Source organism: Macaca fascicularis, chromosome 11, assembly GCF_037993035.2.
Source record: "Macaca fascicularis isolate 582-1 chromosome 11, T2T-MFA8v1.1".
NCBI classification, from domain to species: domain Eukaryota; kingdom Metazoa; phylum Chordata; class Mammalia; order Primates; family Cercopithecidae; genus Macaca; species Macaca fascicularis.
This window is the reverse complement of record NC_088385.1, coordinates 125,072,645-125,093,650: the sequence shown is the minus strand read 5'-3', so window position 1 is coordinate 125,093,650 and position 21,006 is coordinate 125,072,645. Positions and strand designations below refer to the sequence as shown.

General features: G+C 50.2%; 1 protein-coding gene across 8 annotated transcripts in view; it reads left to right on the top strand.

Moving 5' to 3' along the window:
* Positions 1–734: 734 nt before the first annotated feature.
* VSIG10 (V-set and immunoglobulin domain containing 10) overlaps positions 735–21,006 on the top strand; it is a 50,203-nt gene continuing 29,931 nt past the window's right edge. For 3 of the 8 annotated variants that reach the window (XR_012420725.1, XM_074007994.1, XM_045366056.3), the window contains exons 1-2: positions 1,365–1,783; positions 9,678–9,959. Coding sequence is in view for 3 of the 8 variants with exons in the window: in XM_045366056.3 (XP_045221991.2) it covers positions 1,705–1,783; positions 9,678–9,959 (361 nt within the window). In the remaining 5 variants the exon portion in view is untranslated. The other 5 variants (XM_074007993.1, XM_074007992.1, XM_074007996.1 and 2 more) reach the window with 5 other exon arrangements.

Genomic DNA, 21,006 nt, shown 5'->3' with positions numbered 1-21,006 from the left:
GGGCGCGGTGGCGGGCGCCTGTAGTCCCAACTACTCGGGAGGCTGAGGCAGGAGAATGGCGTGAACCCGGGAGGCGGAGCTTGCAGTGAGCTGAGATCCGGCCACTGCACTCCAGCCTGGACGGCAGAGCGAGACTCCGTCTCAAAAAAAAAAAAAAAAAAAAAAAAAAAGAGATTCTCATGCCTCAGCCTACCCAGTAGCTGGGATTGCAGGCGCCAGCCATCATGCCCAGCTAATTTTTGTATTTTTAGTAGAGACCGGGTTTCACCATCTTGGCTAGGCTGGTCTCGAACTCCTGACCTCGTGATCCGCCCACCTGGGCCTCCCAAAGTGCTGGGATTACAGGCGTGAGCCACCATGCTCGGCCATGTTATTATTATTTTATTTTATTTTATTATTTTTTTTTTTTTGAGACGGAGTCATGCTCTGTCGCCCAGGCTGGAGTGCAGTGGCCGGATCTCAGCTCACTGCAAGCTCCGCCTCCCGGGTTCACGCCATTCTCCTGCCTCAGCCTCCCAAGTAGCTGGGACTACAGGCGCCCGCCACTTCGCCGGGCTAGTTTTTTGTATTTTTTAGTAGAGACGGGGTTTCACCGTGTTAGCCAGGATGGTCTCGATCTCCTGACGTCGTGATCCGCCCGTCTCGGCCTCCCAAAGTGCTGGGATTACAGGCTTGAGCCACCGCGCCCGGCCCATTATTATTTTAAACAGTAAGTTTCTCCTAGGGCTGTTTTATGGATGGCTCTTCCTGAGGATATCAAAGCCGCATTTTCCCCAGGACAGAATGGGATGAGGGCATGGCAGGGAAGAGAAGAGCTTGGAGCCTGGGAATCTGACTGGGTAGGGGATGGGAGAACGAAAAGGGGAAAAGCAAAAACAAAACTCTTGAGAAACAGGTCCTGGGGACTCCTTGGCGCTCGCTCTCACTGTGTGGTCCCAGCCAGTTCACTGGAGAACCGGAGTCTCGTGGCTGCTTTGGCTGAAGGTCAGGGGATCATCTTTCTCCGGCTCCCTTTTGCAAAGGGTAGGGAAAGGAAGCGATGGCGGCCTTGGCGCCCGCCCCGCGCCCAGGGACACAGACGGGAATCCCTCGAGACCCTCAGCGGGGACTGCCGGGGGGGGGGGGGGTCCTGCATTCTGCAGCTTGGCAACCGCCTCCTCCGTGTTCTGCAGCTCGGGGCAGCGGCGGGGGGTGCGTCCTGCGGCAGCTGCAGGGCTCCGTCCCGCCCGCTGTCCCCGCGACTCCGTACTGCTGTCCCGGGCGGAGTGGACTCGGGGAGGGCCCAGCCTCCGTGCTCCGCCCCTGGCCCGGCAGGACCCGGCTCGGCGCGCCCTCGGCAGAAAGCCCTCCTCCCCGGCCAAGGTAGAGGAAGTTGGGCTCCCGCCTGGCTGGGAGGCGGGAGGGAGCCCGCTCCTGTTGTTTTCCGCCGGCGGGAGTGGGCAGGCAGGCGCAGGGGGCGGGGTGCGCCCTCCCTCCGCGGCCAGGGCGCTCGGGAGCCGGGACCCGAGCCTGCAGCCGAGCGCCGCTCCCAGCCCCGGACACCCGGCTCAGCCAAGCATCCTTCCTGGGGGCCGAGAACGTGGGGCCACTCTGCCGTTCCGAGGACCTGAGAGGAGCCCTTGGTCCCCCGGGCCCCGGTGCCCTGGGGCGCACACGTCCAGCCCAGCCTGAGCCTGCATTTCCTGAGCCGGGATCTGGGGCGAGATGGCCGCAGGCGGCGGTGCGCCCGAGCCCCGCGTCCTCGTCTGCCTCGGGGCGCTCCTGGCCGGCTGGGTCGCCTTAGGTAAGGGGCCGCGATCTGGAGGGAAAAGTTGAGTTTTCCCAGTCAGCGGTGGGGAGGGGACAGCGAGGGACCAAATTCCCTCCGACTCCGCTTGGATCCGTGGTGGCCGCAGCCTAGAAGCCGCCCCAGGAGGGTCTTGGTTTCCTGCTTGCAGCTCGGCGGTCTTTGCAGGAAGGAATTTTCCCGGGCGCCCGGTGCGGGGCGAGATACCCCTGGCCTCCTGGGGTGGGCAGCCGGTGAGGCTGCAGAGGACCCGAACCGAGGTGCAGGGGAAAATAAAGAGGCACGTGTGCCGGGAAAGTGATTTTTTTTTTAAGCGTCGGATGTAAATTCGCTTTCTGGTTTTATGAATACCTGATACGCTGGTGCTCAAACTCGAGACTCCCACTTTATTTTTCTCCTCCCTCTGCCCAAGGTTGAACTCGCTTTACACCTGTAACCGGTGGACTTCCCTACACACCTTTGCAAGTCTTCCTGTGCTGACCAGCGCCTTCAAAGCGGGGTCTTCCGCCTTTACTTTTGGAAAAGCTTTTTATTTTGAAATACTTGGCAGACTTACAAAAGACTTCCCCTCACACTTGACATGATTGACAAAAGGTCTGAAATGCTTCATCTATGGTCTGCTTTGCTACGAAAAAAGAATTGGGGGGTGCTTACAAAAATATGTAGAATGTAAAAAGATTGAAATATATATATATAATACATATATGAATATATATATATGAATTTAATTCACCAGCATGCCTACTGTGCGTGCCTACTGTGCGCTGGGAGTGTGACAAGCTGGGAGGTAGCTGGGGTGCAGGGAGAGGAGGTGGAGCCAGGAGGTGGTGAAGTTTGCCAGGATGCAGGCAGAGCCCTACTTTTTGTGTTCCCGGGTATGCTCTACCCAGCTGGTCTCCTCTTGCACGTTTCTGGAGATGAGTTGTAAATTATGCTGGAGCTTCCTAGCAGCAAGTACCAAAAGTTCCTAATTGTTAGGCTCCTACAATTTTATTTTGCTTTTTTTTTTTAAACCAACCGTTTAAAAACAATAACATCTCTAGGTTTCCAGTTTATCTGGAAAAATCTGAAGGTCTGGCAACACGGGGCCTGCTTTCCCAGTTGGAACTGGGCAGTGGTCATCCTTTTATCTAGGGCACGTGAGCCCAAATTTGCTCCACCTCTCCCTGTTGTAATATTTGCCCCCCTACCTTCAGTCATGGGTGTTACCTGCTGGCCCTCCAGGCATTTGGCTGAGTAATCACTGTGCTGGGGTGTGTGTGGCAGGGGAGAAGGACAGTTTCTGGACGTGAAAGGTGGTCGTCAAGTATTCCCATCTCCCCAGCTGTTGGCACTGTTTCCTGCAAGATGAACACCAGGAACCTGGGAAGACAGAAGAACCCTGGGATGAAGTCATCCTGCTGGAATGACCCGCCATTCAGGCTGACTGCCGCCCGCCCCATGGGGAACCTATCTCCACTGCTATGGCCAGCTATTTTTTTCGAGCCAGGCTCTTGCTCTGTTGCCCAGGCTGGAGTGCAGTGGTGCAATCACTGCACTGATCCTCCCACCTCAGCCTAGAAGTAGCTGGGACTACAGGCATGTGCCACCACGCCTAGCTAATTTCTAAATTTTTTTTGTAGAGATAGGGTCTCTACAATTGCTTGAGCCCAGGCTGGTCTTAAGCTCCTGGACTCAGGCGATCCTCCTGTCTCAGCCTCCCAAAGTGTTAGGATTACGGATGTGAGCCACTGTGTTGGGACTTTGCCCAGCTATTTTGATGCTCAGACCTGCTTCACCTTTGTGTATGGTGCCAGGGGGCTTCCTGAGCTTGGTGTATTTTTGTTGTGTGTTTGTTTTTTAAGTTGGGAGTTGTTTGCGGGGGGGAAATTGTCTTTCTCCTGACATTCAACGCCAGACAACTTATATGCATCCACTAGCTACCTTGGATTGTAAATCCTAGGTTATTCTTGGGAAAAGTTGCTTAAAAAAAAAAAATAAATGTTTGGGTATAACTCTTACTCTGTAAATAATAATACATGGGCAGCATCAGGGAGTTTATATTACTCCCTCTTCTGTTCCCTATTATGCATTTAAGGTTGGGGGCAAGAAGGACCCTCTGGACACCATATAAATGATCTCTAAAATTGTTACTATATTTTATCATTGCATCCTGTCTGGAGACCAGAGTAAAGTGACCTGAGTGACAATCCCACATCTCCCAGTGATTTGCTTGGGACTTTAAGTGAATAATTTAATATTCCTAAATCCCAATTTTCTCAATAGTAAAGTGAGGAGGTATAGGATTGCCAGGCAAGAACTACCCCTTCCATGTCTATGTCAGACATCACTAATCGATGACTGTGTTCTTTTCCACTGAGCCAGGACTCAAACTCATGGTCAACCCAGCCCATAGGGCAGTCACAGATCTGGACTAGATGATCTCCAAAGGCACCTTCAGATACAGTGGTTTAAAAAAGAATGGAGTAAGCCAAGCCAGGAGAAGCCTTCAAATGGTTTCTTTTGTGATCATGTCATTCTATGCGTTGGAGGAGAAGACAATGTTAGCTGAAGTTCCAATACTAAAGTTTCACCAGGGCTTTTTTCCAAGCCACTGTTCCTGTATTTCCTTGCCAAGGAGTTAGGCAAGGGGCAGGTCTGCAGGTCGCATGTTGCATCTGTAACTCTAAAGTTCATCTTCCTTTCTATCGTGGGGGTTGCCACTGGAGAATTTGGGTTCTCAGTCCTAATAATTTAAAAAGAATTCTTGGCCGGGCGCGGTGGCCCCCGCCTGTAATCCCAGCACTTCAGGAGGCCGAGGCGGGCAGATTACCTGAGGTCAGGAGTTCAAGACCGGCCTGGCCAACATGGTGAAACCCATCTCTACAAAAATTCAAAAAATTAGCGGGACATGATGGCGGGTGCCTGTAATCCCAGCTACTCAGGAGACTGAGGCGGGAGAATTGCTTGAACCCGGAAGGCAGAGGTTGTAGTAAGCTGAGATTGAGCCATTGCACTCCAGCCTGAGCAACAGAGTGAGACTTCATCTCAAAAAATAAATGAAGACATAAAAAGAATTCTTACCTGCTCTTTTTTTTTTTTTTTTTTTCCGAGACAGAGTGTTTTTCTGTTACCCAGGCTGGAATGCAGTGGGGTGATCTTGGCTCACTGCAACCTCCGCCTCCCCGGTACAAGTGATTCTCCTGCCTCAGCCTCCTGAGTAGGTGGGATTACAGGCATGTGCCACCACGCCTGGCTAATTTTTTGTATTTTTAGTAGAAACTGGGTTTCGCCATGTTAGCCAGGCTGGTCTCGAGCTCCTCACCTCAGGTGATCTGCCGCCTCGGCCTCCCAAAGTGCTGGGATTATAGGCAGGAGCCACCGCACTCGGCCATTCCGCTAATATTTGTGTTTTTAAGTATCGACGAGGTTTCACCATGTTGGCCAGGCCGGTCTCGAACTCTTGACCTCAAATGATCCACCTGCCTCGGCCTCCCAAAGCGCTGGGATTACAGGTGTGAGCCATCGCCCCCGGCCCTCACCTGCTTTTTAAAGTGATTGTTCAGAAGCATTTCTTGCTGTTTTGGAATCTCTATCATTAGATGACATTCTCCACCTTTCAGCAAGTGGCTTAGTTTTTAAAATTTGTTTTTTTTTTCTCCATCCTGACTTGGCTCAAAAGTCTTTTGGGAAGGGTGTGGCCAAAATGGTGAGAGAATCAGAACTTCTTGGGGTCCAGGCTGGCTTCAGATCTCTCAAAGGGAGCCCTTCTAACCAGACAAGAGGCCAAATACAGATAATGATTACTCTTTCACTTAAACGGGAAGGCTTGCCAGGGGCAGGTGGCAGTTTATTTTTTCTATAACAGCTGTATTCAGATACAATTTACATGCCACAAAATTCACCCTTTTAAAGTGTACGACTCAGGGGATTTTAGTGTATTCCAAGGTTACATGGCCATCACCACTAATTCATCATTTTTATCACCCCAACAGGTTCTGCCCGTCTTCCTATTCCTGCAGCCTCTTTGTATTTGGGTCTTGATTGTGGAGGGGGCTGGACAATTGTGAAACTTCTCAGCAAAATGGGTTGCATTTGCTTCTTGTTACCTAGTGACAGTCTAATGCCCGTTAGCACCTGTCAGTCTTTTTAATGAGACAGGGTCGGCTGGATGCGGTGGCTCACGCCTGTAATCCCAGCACTTTGGGAGCCCGAAGTGGGTCCGAGTGGAATGCTTGAGTTCAGGAGTTCAAGACCAGCCTGGGCAACATAGTGAGACCCTCCCCCCACCCCCCGCCCCATCTCTAAAAAAGAAAAAAAAAATTATTTACATTAAACAAACAAAAAAAGAGACAGGGTATCTCTCTGTTGCCCAGGCTGGAGTGCAGTGTCACGATCGTGGCTCACTGCAGCTTCAGTCTCCTGGATTCAAGTGATCCTCCCACCTCAGCCTCCCAAAGCCCTGAGCTTATAGGCCTGAGCCACCACACCCGGACACCTGTCACTCTTGAGTGGTCGTCAGAATCACCTGGAGGGCTTGTTAAACCACAGATGCTGGACCAGGTGTAGTGGATCACTCCTGTAATCCCAGCACTTTGGGAGGCTGAGGTGGGAGGATTGCTTGAAGTCAGGAGTTCAGGACTGTCCAGGACAACAGAGTGAGACCCATGCCCCCCATCTCTTTTTAAAAAAAAAAAAAAGTTAAATAATTGCTGATTTGTTCAAAATAAACAAATAAATAAAACAAAAAGGGCTGCTGCTCTCCCACAGTTTCTGATTTGGGTGTTTTGGGGTGAGGTTTGATAATTTGTGTTTCTAACACTCTGCGGCCGCTGATCTGGGCTTTTGAACGTGTTCCGTTTGCCTGGGAACCCATCCTCACCTTTCCTTGGCTGATTCTACTTGTCCATCAGATCTCAGTTTGGCTTCCTGGGGGAAGTGTTTCCTGACATTTGCCCTAGTTGGACTTAGGAGCCCTTTCTCTGAGGCCTTATCTTGGTGTTTATCACACTGCATTGTAATTGCCAGTTTATTGTCTCTTTTCTTCACTAGACTGTGAACTCTTGGAGGTTTCTGTGTGTTGTGTCCACCATGGGGTTCCCAGTGCCTTGCCCAGTGTGGGCACACAGTCCCTACTGCCAGCCCATTCTTGCGTGCAGCTTCTGAGAGAACTTGAACTCTAGGGCCGTTTGAGATGGGGGGAGAGGGAGAGGCAGAGAGAGCAGCAGGACAGTGGAAGCAAAGCCAAAGCCCTCTTCTTTCTACCCCTTCTGGGTTTCTAGGCAAATAAAGCCACTTGGGTTCTCTATGAATTATTGATCGCCACAGTAATGCTGTGTAAGAAACAACCCCAAAATGACAGTAGTGCTTATTACCCACAGGCCTGGGTGGTTGGTTAGGTGGCTCTGCTGATCCGCCTAGGGATCGATGACTAGCTGAAGGCTGATCTAGAATGGGCCAAGCTGGAGCCATTGAGACAACTTGGGTCTGTACCATGTAGTTTATTTATTTATTTATTTATTTGAGACAGAGTTTCGCTCTTGTCGCCCAGGCTGGAGTGCAGTGGCATAATACCAGCTCACTGCAACCTCTGCCTCCTGGGTTCAAGTGATTCCCCTGCCTCAGCCTTCCGAGTAGCTGGATTACAGGTACCTGCCACCACACCCAGCTAAGTTTTTGTATTTTTAGTAGAGACGAGGTTTCACCATGTTGGCCAGGCTGGTCTCAAACTCCTGAGCTCAGGTGATCTGCCTGCCTCGGCCTCCCAAAGTGCTGGGATTACAGGCATGGAGCCTGGCTTTTTGTTGTTTTTTTCTTGTTTTTGAGACAGTCTTGCCCTGTCAACCAGGCTGCAGTGCAGTGGACAATCTTGGCTCACCGTAATCTCTGCCTCCTGGGTTCAAGTGATTCTCGTGCCTCAGCCTCCTGAGTAGCTGGGACTACAGGTGTGCACCACCATGCCTGGCTAATTTTTGCATTTTTAGCAGAGACGAGGTTTCACCATGTTGACCAGGCTAGTCTCAAACTCCTAGCCTCGAGTGAAACCGTCTCCCTCGGCTTCCCAGAGTGCTGGAATTACAGGCATGAGCCACTGCTCCCGGCCTCATTGTAGTTTTGATTTGCATTTCTCTAGTGATTATAGACAAGCACTTTAAAGCCTCTGCTTGTGTCACATTCCCCAACATCCCATTGGCCAAAACAGGTCTCATGGCTGAGTCTTCACTAAGAATGGGATGGCCCCCCCCGCCCGGTGATGTGGGGCATGGATGGTGAGGGGCATGGATGATGGGCAGGCTGGCTGGGCAACTGGGGCTTTGTTACCTACTACAAGTTCATTATTGTCAGTGACTGGCCAAGAGTCTCAACATACCAGAGGTTCTGTATGTGTTTTTTGTTTGTTTGTTTTTGTTTTGAGACAGTCTCGCTTTGTCACCCAGCCTGGAGTGCAGTGGCACAATCTCGGCTCACTGCAACCTCCGCCTCCAGGTTGAAACAATTCTCCCTGGCCGGGCGCGGTGGCTCACGCCTGTAATCCCAGCACTTTGGGAGGCCGAGGCGGGCGGATCACAAGGTCAGGAGATCGAGACCACGGTGAAACCCCGTCTCTACTAAAAATACAAAAAAATTAGCCGGGCGCGGTTGTGGGCGCCTGTAGTCCCAGCTACTCGGGAGGCTGAGGCAGGAGAATGGCGTGAACCCGGGAGGCGGAACTTGCAGTGAGCCGAGATCGCGCCACTGCACTCCAGCCTGGGCGACAGAGCGAGACTCCGTCTCAAAAAAAAAAAAAAAAAAACAATTCTCCCACCGTAGCTTCCCGAGTAGCTGGGATTACAAGCATGCACCACCACGCCCGGCTGATTTTTGTATTTTTAGTAGAAACGGGGTTTTGCCATGTTGGCCAGGCTGGTCTGGAACTCCTCACCTCAGGAGATCTGCCTGTCTTGTACTCCCAAAGTACTGGGATTACAGGTGTGAGCCGCTATGCCCAGCTGCTCTGTATGTGTTACTGCATCTTAAGACACATACGGTCAGGTGTGGTGGCTCATGCCTGTAATCCCAGCACTTTGGGAGGCCGAGGCAGGCGGATCAAGCAATTCTCCTGCCTCAGACTCCCAAATAGCTGGGACTACAGGTGCACGCCACCATGCCCAGCTAATTTTTTGTTTTTGTTTTTGTTTTTGAGACAGAGTTTCCCTCTTGTTGCCCAGGTTGGAGTGCAATGGCGCGATCTCAGCTCACCACAACCTCCGCCTCATAGTTTCAAGTGATTTTCCTGCCTCAGCCTCCCTGGTAGCTGGGATTACAGGCATGTGCCACCATGCCCAGCTAATTTTGTATTTTGAGTAGAGGCAGGGTTTCTCCATGTTGGTCAGGCTGGTCTCGAACTCCTGACCTCAGGTGAAACACCCGCCTCAGCCTCCCAAAGTGCTGGGATTACAGGCGTGAGGCACCGTGCCCAGCCACAATTTTTTGTATTTTTAATAGAGATGGGGTTTCACCATGTTGGCCAGGATGGTCTCAATGTTTTGACCTTGTGATCTGCCCGCCTTGGTCTCCCAAAGTGCTGGGGACATGAGCCTGACCTTTCCTGAGGTCAAGAGTTCCAGACCAGCCTGGCCAATGTGGTGGTGAAACCCTGTCTCTACTAAAAATACAAAAATTAGCCGGGCGTGGTGGCGCGTGCCTATAATCCTAGCTACTTGGGAGGCTGCCCGAGAGGCGGAGGTTTCAGTCAGCCGAGATCGTGCTATTGCACTCCAGCCTGGGCGACAGAGTGGGATTCCGTCTCAAAAAAAAAAAAAAGAACACATACCTGATGAAAAAAAAAATCCTAATACAGGAGGACTGTCCAAAAAGGGACATTGTTTAGAAATTAAAAAGGGTAGTAACAGCTTGATCTTGCCTTGTACAGGATTGGAGGCTGTTGTCATTGGAGAAGTTCATGAGAATATTACTCTGCACTGTGGCAACATCTCGGGATCGAGGGGCCTGGTGACCTGGTACCGGAACGACTCGGAGCCTGTCTTCCTTCTCTCATCCAACTCTAGCCTCCCACCAGCTGAGCCTCGCTTCTCTCTAGTGGATGCCAGCTCCCTGCACATCAAATCGCTGGGCCTGGGAGATGAGGGGAATTACACCTGCCAGGAGATCCTGAATGTGACTCAGTGGTTCCAAGTGTGGCTGCAGGTGGCCAGTAAGTGGGGCTGGCAGGGACCGGGGCTGGAGAGGTGCTCAGAGCCTTGGAAAGGAGGAGACCATGGTCAGGAATGTGGGTTTTGGGTTCCGATGGCCTGGAATTCTTTCTGGGCCCTGCCACTTGCAAGCTGAGGGACCTCTCACACCTCTATTTCCTCACCTGTAAAATGGGGATAAAAATAATTCCTGTGGCTGGGCGCAGTGGCTCATGCCTATAATCCCAGCACTTTGGGAGGCCAAGGCGGGCGGTCATCACTTGAGGTCAGGAGTTCGAGACCAGCCTGGCCAACATGGTGAAACCCCATCTCTGTTAAAAATACAAAAAATGCCTGCCGGGTGCAGTGGCTCACACCTGTAATCCCAGCACTTTGGGAGGCCGAGGCAGGTGGATCACAGTTAAGACATGGAAACCATCCTGGCCAAGATGGTGAAACCCCGTCTCTATTAAAAATACGAAAAATTAGCTGGGCGTGATGGCATGCACCTGTAGTCCTAGCTACTTGGGAGTCTGAGGCAGGAGAATCACTAGAACCCAGGAGGCCTGGAGGTTGCAGTGAGCCGAGGTTACAGTGAGCTGAGATTGCACCACTGTACTCCAGCCTGGCAACAAAACGAGACTCGTCTCAAAACAAAAGAAAACTGTGGGCACAGTGGCTCACGCCTGTAATCCCAGCACTTTGGGAGGCCGAGATGGGCGGATCACAAGGTCAGGAGATCGAGACCATCCTGGCTAACACAGTGAAATCCCATCTCTACTAAAAAATGCAAAAAAACTAGCCGAGCGAGTTGGCGGGCGCCTGTAGTCCCAGCTACTCAGGAGGCTGAGGTAGGAGAATGGCGTAAACCCGGGAGGCGGAGCTTGCAGTGAGCTGAGATCCGGCCACTGCACTCCAGCCTGGGCGACAGAGCAAGACTCCGTCTCAAAAAAAAAAAAAAAAAAAAGAATACAAAAAATTAGCCAGGCATGGAGTCCGGCGCCTATAATCCCAGCTACTTGGGAGGCTGAGGCAGGAGAATGGAGTGAACGTGGGAGGTGGAACTTGCAATGAGCCAAGATTGCACCACTGTACTCCAGCCTGGGCGAAAGAGCGAGACTCCGTCTCAAAAAAAAAAAAAAAAAAAAAAAAAATCAGCCGGGCATGGTGGTGCATGCCTGTAATCCCTGCTACTTGAGAGGCTGAGGCAGGAGAATCGCTTGAACCTGGGAGGCAGAAGTTGCAGTGAGCCAAGATCATGCCACCACACTCCAGCTTGGGCAACAGAGCGAGACTCTGTCTCAAAAAAATAAAAATAAAAAAATATAAAAAATTCTTACTTCTTAGAATTGCTGTGAAGAATAGATACCAGTTTATAAAGTGCTTTAGGCCAGGCATGGTGGCTCATGCCTGTAATCCCCGCATTTTGGGAGGCTGAGCCGGCAGATCACCTGAGGCCAGGAGTTTGAGACCAGCCTGGCCAACATGGTGAAACCCCATCTCTACTAAAAATACAAAAATTAGCCAGGCGTGATGGTGGGTGCCTCTAATACCAGCTACTCGGGAGGCTGAGGCAAGGGAATCACTTAAACCCGGGTGGTGGAGGTTGCGGAGATCCGAGATCATGCCACTGCGCTCCATCCTGGGCGACGGAACTAGACTCTGTCTCAGAAAAAAAGAAAAACAAATAAAGTGCTTTAAAAGGCTCCTGGCATATTAATAAGCTTTTATTTTTAGCTTGTTGTTAATATCATCTTTGCTATTAATATCATTTTATTATGTAACAAAGTTACAGTATATCATAATCAAAGCCAGGTGCAGTGGTGTGGGACTGTAGTCCTGGCCACTCAGGATTGCCTGAGTCCTGGAGCTCCAGGCTGCAATGTACCATAATTGCACCTATGAATAGCTACCCCACTTCAGCCTGGGCAACACAGGGAGACCCTGCCTCTAAAAAAAACATACAGAGTCAAGTCAGACTGCCTGAATCCCAATGCAAAGGCTGTCACTGAGTTCTGTGTCACCTTGAGTAAGTAGCTTCATATCTCTGAGCTCCAGTTTTCCTCGTTTCTTAATGGGGAATAATACATTGCCTGCTTTGTCGAGTGTAGTGAGCACTCTTATTTATTTTTATTTTATTTTATTATTATTATTTTTTGAGACGTACTCTCACTCTGTTGCCCAAGCTGGAGTGCAGCCGGATGCAATCTCGGCTCACCACAACCCCCGCCTCCCGGGTTCAAGCAATTCGCCTGCCTCAGCCTCCCAAGTAGCTGGGATTACAGGTGCCCGCCACGTTGCCCAGCTAATTTTTGTGTTTTTAGTAGAGATGGGGTTTCACCATGTCGGTCAGGCTGATCTCGAACTCCTGACCTCGTGATGTGTGCACTTCGGCCTCCCGAAATGCTGGAATTACAAGCGTGAGCTACCAAGTCTGGCTATAGTGAGCACTCTTATACTGCGGTGCTAAGTACAGGGCTTGGCACGAGCCACCCTTCCTATTGCACTTTCCCAAAACAGTCTATCATATCTGCTGATATACACGTATGAATTTACAGCAGGCCGGGTGTTGTGGCTCATGCCTGTAATCCCAGCACTTTGGGAGGCTGAGGCGGGAGAATCACTTGAGCCAAGAGTTTGGGACCAGCTTGGTTAACGTAGTGAGACTCCACATTACAAAAAATTATTAAAAAAGGAATTTAGAGGCCGGGCGCGGTGGCTCACGCCTGTAATCCCAGCACTTTGGGAGGCCGAGGCGGGCGGATCACAAGGTCAGGAGATCGAGACCACGGTGAAACCCCGTCTCTACTAAACATACAAAAAATTAGCCGGGCGCGGTGGCGGGCGCCTGTAGTCCCAGCTACTCAGGAGGCTGAGACAGGAGAATGGCGTAAACCCAGGAGGCGGAGCTTGCAGTGAGCCGAGATCGCGCCACTGCACTCCAGCCTGGGCGACAGAGCGAGACTCCATCTCAAAAAACAAAAAACAAAAACAAAAACAAAAAAGGAATTTAGAGTGGGAGATTGTAAACTACAGCCTGCTGTTGTATGGCCTGCAGATTATGAATTTTTTTTTTTTTTTTGAGATGGAGTCTCACTCTGTCACCCAGGCTAGAGTGCAGTGGCACGATCTTGGCTCACTATAAGCTCCGCCTCCCAGGTTCACGCCATTCTCCTGCCTCAGCCGCCCGAGTAGCTGGGACTGCAGGTGCCTGCCACCACGCCCAGCTGATTTTTTTTTTTTTTGTACTTTTAGTAGAGACGGGGTTTCATTGTGTCAGCCAGGATGGTCTCAATCTCCTGACCTTGTGATCTGCCCGCCTCGGGCTCCCAAAGTGCTGAGATTACAGGCGTGAGCCACCCTGCCCAGCCAATTGTGAATATTTTTTATATTTTTAAATGATTGAAAAAAAAAGGATATTTGTGACATGAAAATCATATGAAGCCAGGTGCAGTGGGTCACGTCTGTAATCCCAGCACTTTGGGAGGCTGAGGCGGATGGATGACTTGAGCCCAGGAGTTTGAGACCAGCCCTGGCAACATAGTGAGACCCCGTTTCTACAAAAAGTGAAAAAATTAGCTGGGTATGATGGTGTGTGCCTGTAGATCCCGCTACTCAGGAGGCTGAGGTGGGAGGATTGCTTGAGCCCATGGAGGTCGAGGCTGCAGTGAGCTGTGATCATGCCACTGCATTCCAGCCTGGGTGACAGAGCAAGACCCTGTCTCAAAAAAAAAGAAAAGAAAAGAAAAAAAAAACATATGAAATTCAAATGTTGGTGTTCGTAAATCAAGTTTTATTGGAATATAGCCACATTCATTCATTTACATATTATCTCTATCTTTGTTACTAACTATGGCAGAGGTGAGTGGCTGTGACATAGATCCTAGGGCCTTCAAAGCCAAATTTATTTGCTCTCTGGCCCTTAACAGAGAGAGTTTGCTGGTCACTGGATTAGAAGGACATCCATGCTCTAGATTCAGGGCATGTAGTTTAGTAGACATATCCATGGGAGGCCAGGAATGGTGGCTCATGCCCATAATCCTAGCATTTTGAGAGGCTGAGGTGGGATGATTGCTTGAGCCCAGGAGTCTGAGACCAGCCTGGGCAACGTAGTGAGACCCCAGCTCTACAAAAAGTATAGAAAATAGTAATTAGCTGGGCATGGTTTCATGCACCTGTAGTCCCAGCTATTCAGGAGGCTGAGTGGAGAGGATTGCTTGAGCATGGGAGACAGAGGTTGCAGTGTGCCAAGATGGTGCCACTGTACTCCATCCTGGGCTCCAGAGTGAGATCCTGCCTCAAAATAAAAATAATAGGCCAGGTGTGGTGGCTCACGCCTGTAATCCCAGCACTTTGGGAGGCTGAGGCAGGCGGATCACCTGAGGTCAGGAGCTCACGACCAGCCTGGCTAACATGGTAAAACCCCATTTCTACTGAAAATACCAAAAATTAGCCAGGCATGGGGGTGCACACTTGTATTCCCAGCTACTCGGGAGGCTGAGGCAAGAGAATCGCTTGAACCTGGGAGGTGGAGGTTGCAGTGAGCCGAGATTATACCACTGCACTCCAGCCCAGGCAACAAGAATGAAACTCTGTCTCAAATAATAATAATAATAATAAAATAGAGAAATACCCATGTAATCACTTCACTGTTCTGGATCCAAGATTCATCATTTGTAAAACAAAGAACCTACTAATTCCTTTATTCAGCATAGATTCATTGAGAGCTTGATGCCAGACACTGGTCTGGGCACTGGGCCACAGGTGTGAGCAGCCCAGTGGGGCGGACAGATGAGAAACAAGTTAATGTGATTTTTCTGAAACATTTTAAATTGGGAGGCCACAGGGCAGATTTGGGAAGTAGTGACTTTTTTTTTTTTTTTTGGGACAGAGTCTCCCTCTGTCACCCAGGCTGAGGTACGGTGGTGCCACCTTGGCTTACTGCAACCTCTGCCTCCCGGGTTCAAGGGATTCTCACACCTCAGCTACCTGAGTAGCTGGGATTACAGATGTGCACCACCACACCTGGCTATTGTATTTTCTTTCTTTTTTTTTTTTTTTTTTTGAGACGGAGTCTCGCTCTGTCGCCCAGGCTAGAGTGCAGTGGCCGGATCTCACCTCACTGCAAGCTCCGCCTCCCGGGTTCACGCCATTCTCCTGCCTCAGCCTCCCGAGTAGCTGGGACTACAGGCGCCCGCTACCTCGCCCGGCTAGTTTTTTTTGTATTTTTTAGTAGAGACGGGGTTTCACCGTGTTAGCCAGGATGGTCTCGATCTCCTGACCTCGTGATCCGCCCATCTCGGCCTCCCAAAGTGCTGGGATTACAGGCTTGAGCCACCGCGCCTGGCCGGCTATTGTATTTTCAGTAGAGATGGGGTTTCTCCATGTTGGCCAGGCGTGTCTTGAACTCCTGACCTCAAGTGATCCACCTGCTTTGATCCCCCAAAAAGCTGGGATTACAGACATGAACCACTGCACCTGGCCTGGAAATAGTAACATTTAAACTGATTGGTAAATAGGGCTGGGCACAGTGGCTCATGCCTGTAATCCCAGCACTTTGAGGGGCTGAGGTGGGGTGATTGCTTGAGCCCAGGAGATCAAAGCTGCAGTAAACCATGATCATGCCACTGCGCTCCATCCTGGGTGACAGACAGAGACCCTGTCTCTGAAAAAATAAAAGGAGAAGAATTCTGCCAGCTCTCTTTTCAGGCAGAACAAGACAGGTTGAGCTGAGCGTGATGCATTCACAGATAGGGAGAAGGCTGGTGTGGCAGGGGCCTTGTGTATAAGAGGGCAGGCTGTGTGAAATACGGGAGTCCAGGCCAGACTGGGGCCAAGTAGGACCTGTGCTATGGGTTGAATTACGTCCCCCAAAAAGATATGTTGAAATCCTAACCTTTGGTATCTACGAATGTGAGCTTATTTGGAAATAGGGTCTTTGCAGATACAATCAAGTTAAGAGGAGATCATTACGGTGAGCACTAGCCCAGGTTGACTGACATCCTTATTTTTTTATTTTTTATATTTCTGAGACAGAGTCTTACACTGTTGCCCAGGCTGGAGTGCAGTGGCGTAATCTTGGTTCACTGCCACCTCCATCCCCTGTGTTCAAGCGATTCTCCTGCCTCAGCCTCCCAAGTAGCTGGGATTACAGGCTCACACCACCATGCGCGGCCAATTTTTGTATTTTTAGTAGAGAAGGGGTTTCACCATGTTGGCCAGTCTGGTCTTGAACTCCTGACCTCAGGTGATCTGCCTGCCTCAGCCTCCCAAAGTGCTGGGATTACAGGCGTGAGCCACTGTGCCTGGCCAGGAGTTGTGATTTTATTCTGTGTGCAGGAGAAACTCCTGGAGCTTCCCGCAGGGGTGTGGCACCATTTCATTAGCACATGGAAAATGTATGTGTTTGGTATCAAGTAGAGCTGATGAAATAAAATAGGGAAGACAATCGGAGGTATACAAAGTCGGTGACCAGAACCAGGGTGGCGACAGTGGCCTTGGTGAAAATGCACAGGTTTGGAAAATATTTTGGAAGGAGACCAGCAGGACTCGCTGGTGGATCGGAAGTGGAAGATAAAGGAAAGAGAGACCTCCAGGACACCTCTTGGGTTTTGGATGATGTCTAAGGTTTCTGCCAGTTCTCAAAGATTAGGGCATCATCCATCAGGGCAGTGTTTCTGTGTCTGGAGATGCCGGGATAAATTCCTGGGTGATGCCAGGAATGAAGGGGGTGCATAAAAAATGTCACCCATCTTGGCCCCACTGTTTGTTTCCTACTGTGAGCCCATGGCAACTGCTGGCTGGTCTCCCTCGGTCCTCCTGCCCAAAGTAATTAGTCATCCCTTCCTGTCCATCTCATCAATGAATAACTTTATCTTTTTATTTTCTTTCTTTTTGAGACGGAGTCTCGCTCTGTCGCCCAGGCTGGAGTGCAGTGGCCGGATCTCAGCTCACTGCAAGCTCCGCCTCCCGGGTTTACGCCATTCTCCTGCCTCAGCCTCCCGAGTAGCTGGGACTACAGGCGCCCGCCACGTCGCCCGGCTAGTTTTTTGTATTTTTTAGTAGAGACGGGGTTTCACCGTGTTAGCCAGGATGGTCTTGATCTCCTGACTTCGTGATCCGCCTGTCTCGGCCTCCCAAAGTGCTGGGATTACAGGCTTGAGCCACCGCGCCCGGCCCAATAACTTTATCTTTTATCCACAGTGGAGTAAGGTGACATTGCAACTTTTTGTTTCTTTATCATCACTCTCTTTAGTTTTTTATTTTTTATTTTTTAATTTTTTTGAGACGGGATCTTGCTTTGTTGCCCAGGCTGGAGTGCGGTGGCACTATCTCGGCTCACTGCAAGCTCCACCTCCCAAGTTCATGCCATTCTCCTGCCTCAGCCTCTGGAGTAGCTGGGACTATAGGCGCCCACCACCACGTCTGGCTAATTTTTTGTTTTTTCAGTAGAGACGGAGTTTCACTGTGTTAGCCCGTATGGTCTTGATCTCCTGACCTCGTGATCGGCCCGCCTCAGCCTCCCAAAGTGCTGGGATTACAGGCGTGAGCCACCGCGCCCGGCCCAATAACTTTATCTTTTATCCACAGTGGAGTAAGGTGACATTGCAACTTTTTGTTTCTTTATCATCACTCTCTTTAGTTTTTTATTTTTTATTTTTTAATTTTTTTGAGACGGGATCTTGCTTTGTTGCCCAGGCTGGAGTGCGGTGGCACTATCTCGGCTCACTGCAAGCTCCACCTCCCAAGTTCATGCCATTCTCCTGCCTCAGCCTCTGGAGTAGCTGGGACTATAGGCGCCCACCACCACGTCTGGCTAATTTTTTGTTTTTTCAGTAGAGACGGAGTTTCACTGTGTTAGCCCGTATGGTCTTGATCTCCTGACCTCGTGATCGGCCCGCCTCAGCCTCCCAAAGTGCTGGGATTACAGGCGTGAGCCACCGCGCCCGGCCACTCTCTTTAGTTTGTGATGACTTGAACGGACACTGATTTGTTAATAATTGGCTAAGTTTATTGGAGGATGGACTAGTTTTGTTATTGCCCTTTAGGGAGATAAAGGCAAGGTCTTGTTACAATGAACGTGAACTTAACATTTTTAAAAATGTCACTGAACTCTTGGCCGGGCGCAGCGGCTCACGCCTGTAATCCCAGCACTTTGGGAGGCTGAGGCGGATGGATCACTTGAGGTCAGGAATTTGAGACCAGCCTGGCCAACATGGTGAAACTCCATCTCTACTAAAAATGCAAAACTTAGTCAGGGGTGGTGATGCGCACCTGTGATCCTAGATATTTGGGAGGCTTAGGCACAAGAATCACTTCAACCGGGGAGGTGGAGGTTGCAGTGAGCTGAGATTGCACCACTGCACTCCAGCCTGGGTGACAGAGCAAGACTCTGTCTCAACAAAAAAAAAAAAAAAAAAGAAAAGAAATAAAAACGTCATTGAATTCCCGTGGCACTTTGCGCTCCCTCCAGGCAAGTCCTGTGCGTGTCTTCGTTACTGTGCTGTGATTCATAGCGTGGAAATCTCTTCACTTGGAAATACATGGAGTCCTTGACTAATGTACGGCTTGTTTGTGAAAACCAGACACAGATCCCTTTCGGTTCAAACACACCAGAGCCCTCTGGGCTTGGTCTCCTGGCTCTCATCTTAGGAGGTCCCTGGACAAAACACCAGACCCTCCTCTGCCTCAGGGAACCCTGTGTTGCTCCCCCGACAGTGGCCAGCGGGAAGGGCATGGTATCTCTGATTGGAGTTGGCCGTCATTTTTGCGTAGATTTGGGAAAATACATTAGGTTTGATTCAGCCTGTCTTTCTGGGATGGCAGTGGTATTGTGGAGTGGTCCAGATACCTAGGTTCAAATCCACGTTCTACTAGTTGTCGTCTGTGTGACCTTGGGAAAGTCCCTTGAACTCCAATGTTAGTTTTATTGTCTGTGAAATCGAGGGTAACGGTGGAACGAGTTACAGATTTGTGGTATGCACTAATGAGACAAACTCATGTAGCCCTCAGCACACTTGAACTGGATCCAGTGGTTAAGCCAGTGAGGGGACTCCCATTGGGCAGTCCATCTCAAGTTCTCAACAATCAACCAGTTTCCATCTGGGTCCTTTTTCTTTTTGTTTTTGAGACAGAGTTTCACCCTGTCGCCCAGGCTGGAGTGCAATGGTATAATCTCAGCTCACTGCAGCCTCCGCCTCCCGGGTTCAAGTGATTCTCCTGCCTCAGCCTGCCGAGTAGCTGAGATTACAGGCATGCGCCACCACGCCCAGCTAATTTTTTGTATCTTTAGTAGAGATGAGGTTTCACCATGTTGGCCAGGCTGGTCTCGAACTCCTGACCTCGTGATCTGCCCGCCTTGGCCTCCCAAATTGCTGGGAGTATAGACATGAGCCACCGCACCCGGCCTCATCTGGGTCTTTCGAACAGGTCTTGCTGTGGGTTGGGGACTCTGTGTGCCCATATCTTTTCACTGATGTGGTTGCTAGCTGGGTCACATTACCTCCTTCTCTCTCTCTCTCTTTTTTTTTTTTTTTGAGACAGGATCTCACTCTGTCACCCAGGCTAGAGTGCAGTGGTGTGATTTCGGCTCACAGCAGCCTTGAAATCCTAAGCTCAAGTGATTCTCTTATCTCACCTTCCCGAGTAGCTGGGACTAATGGTGTGTGCCACCACACTCGGCTAACTTTTTAGTTTTTTGTAGAGACAAGGTCTCACTATATTGCCCAGGCTGTTTTTGAACTCCTGGGCTCAAGCAGTCCTCCCTCCTTGGCCTCCCAAAGTGCTGGGCTTACAGATGTGAACCACCTCGCCCAGCCCCCTCCTTCTCTTAAGGAGAACGATTTGGAAACATTCTAATATGGCGTTGGAATCTAGGGGGAACAAGGTATGACAGTTTGTTATCTGCAAGTGGCCTGGGATGTGTGACTGGACAGAGATGCTGTAGAAACATGGAAATGGCAGTAGGGGGTTGCCAGATTTCTCTCTCCTTACCCCCTGGTCCTCTGCTTGTCCATCGGTGGGCATTTGGTGTCTCAGTCTTGTAGGAGGTCAGGTTTTCTGTAGGCCCAGGGCAATTCAACCTCCCTGGAATGGGTACCTGTGGTGTCCATTCATCACTCATCCCACAACAAGAGTGTGCACTGCTCCCTGTTAATTGAAAGGTGAGGTTGAAGGGTCTTTCCATCGGGATTGGAACTCTGCTTCTAAATGTACAGAAATCCCTTGGTCCAGAGCAGTTAAGGGCTGCCAAGGCCGTTTTTCTTTCTTTTCTATTCTTTTCTTTTCTTTCTCTTTTTTTTTTATTTTCAATTTTTAAATTTAGGCTGGGAGTGGTGGCTCATGCCTGTAATCCCAGTGCTTTGGGAGACCAAGGTGGGCCGATCGCCTGAGGTCAGAAGTTTGAGACTGCCTTGGCCAACATAGTGAAACCCCATCTCTGTTAAAAATACAAAAAAATTATCTGAGTGTGGTAACACACACCTGTAATCCCAGCTACTCTGGAGGCTGAGGTGGGAGAATCACTTGAACCCAGGAAGCGGAGTTTGCAGTGAGCTGAGTTTTCGCCACTGCACTCCAGCCTGGGCGACAGAGTGAGACTCCATCTCAAAAAAATACACAAGTAAATAAATTAATTAATTAAACAAATATTTTTGCAGAGACAGGGCCTCATTATGTTGCTCAGGCTGATCCTGAACTACAGGGTTCAAGCGATCCTCCCGTGTCAGCCTCCCACAGTGCTGAGCTTACAGGCATGCGCCACCTCACCCGGCTACACAGCTGTTTATTTCATCAATTGACCCATCCCTGCGACCTCCAGATTGGAGTGGGTATGATATTGGAACAGCCATGTGTTTACCTGCAGACAGGCTGGTCAGATAGGGAAGGTGCACTTTCTTGGTACACTTTTTTTTGAGACACGGTTTCACTTGGTTACCCACACTGGCATGATCTCAGCTCACGGCAACCTCCGCCTCCTGAGTTCAAGCTATTCTCCTGCCTCAGCCTCGCAAGTAGCTGAGATTACAGGCGCCCACTACCATGCCTGAATAATCTTTGTGTTTTTAGTAG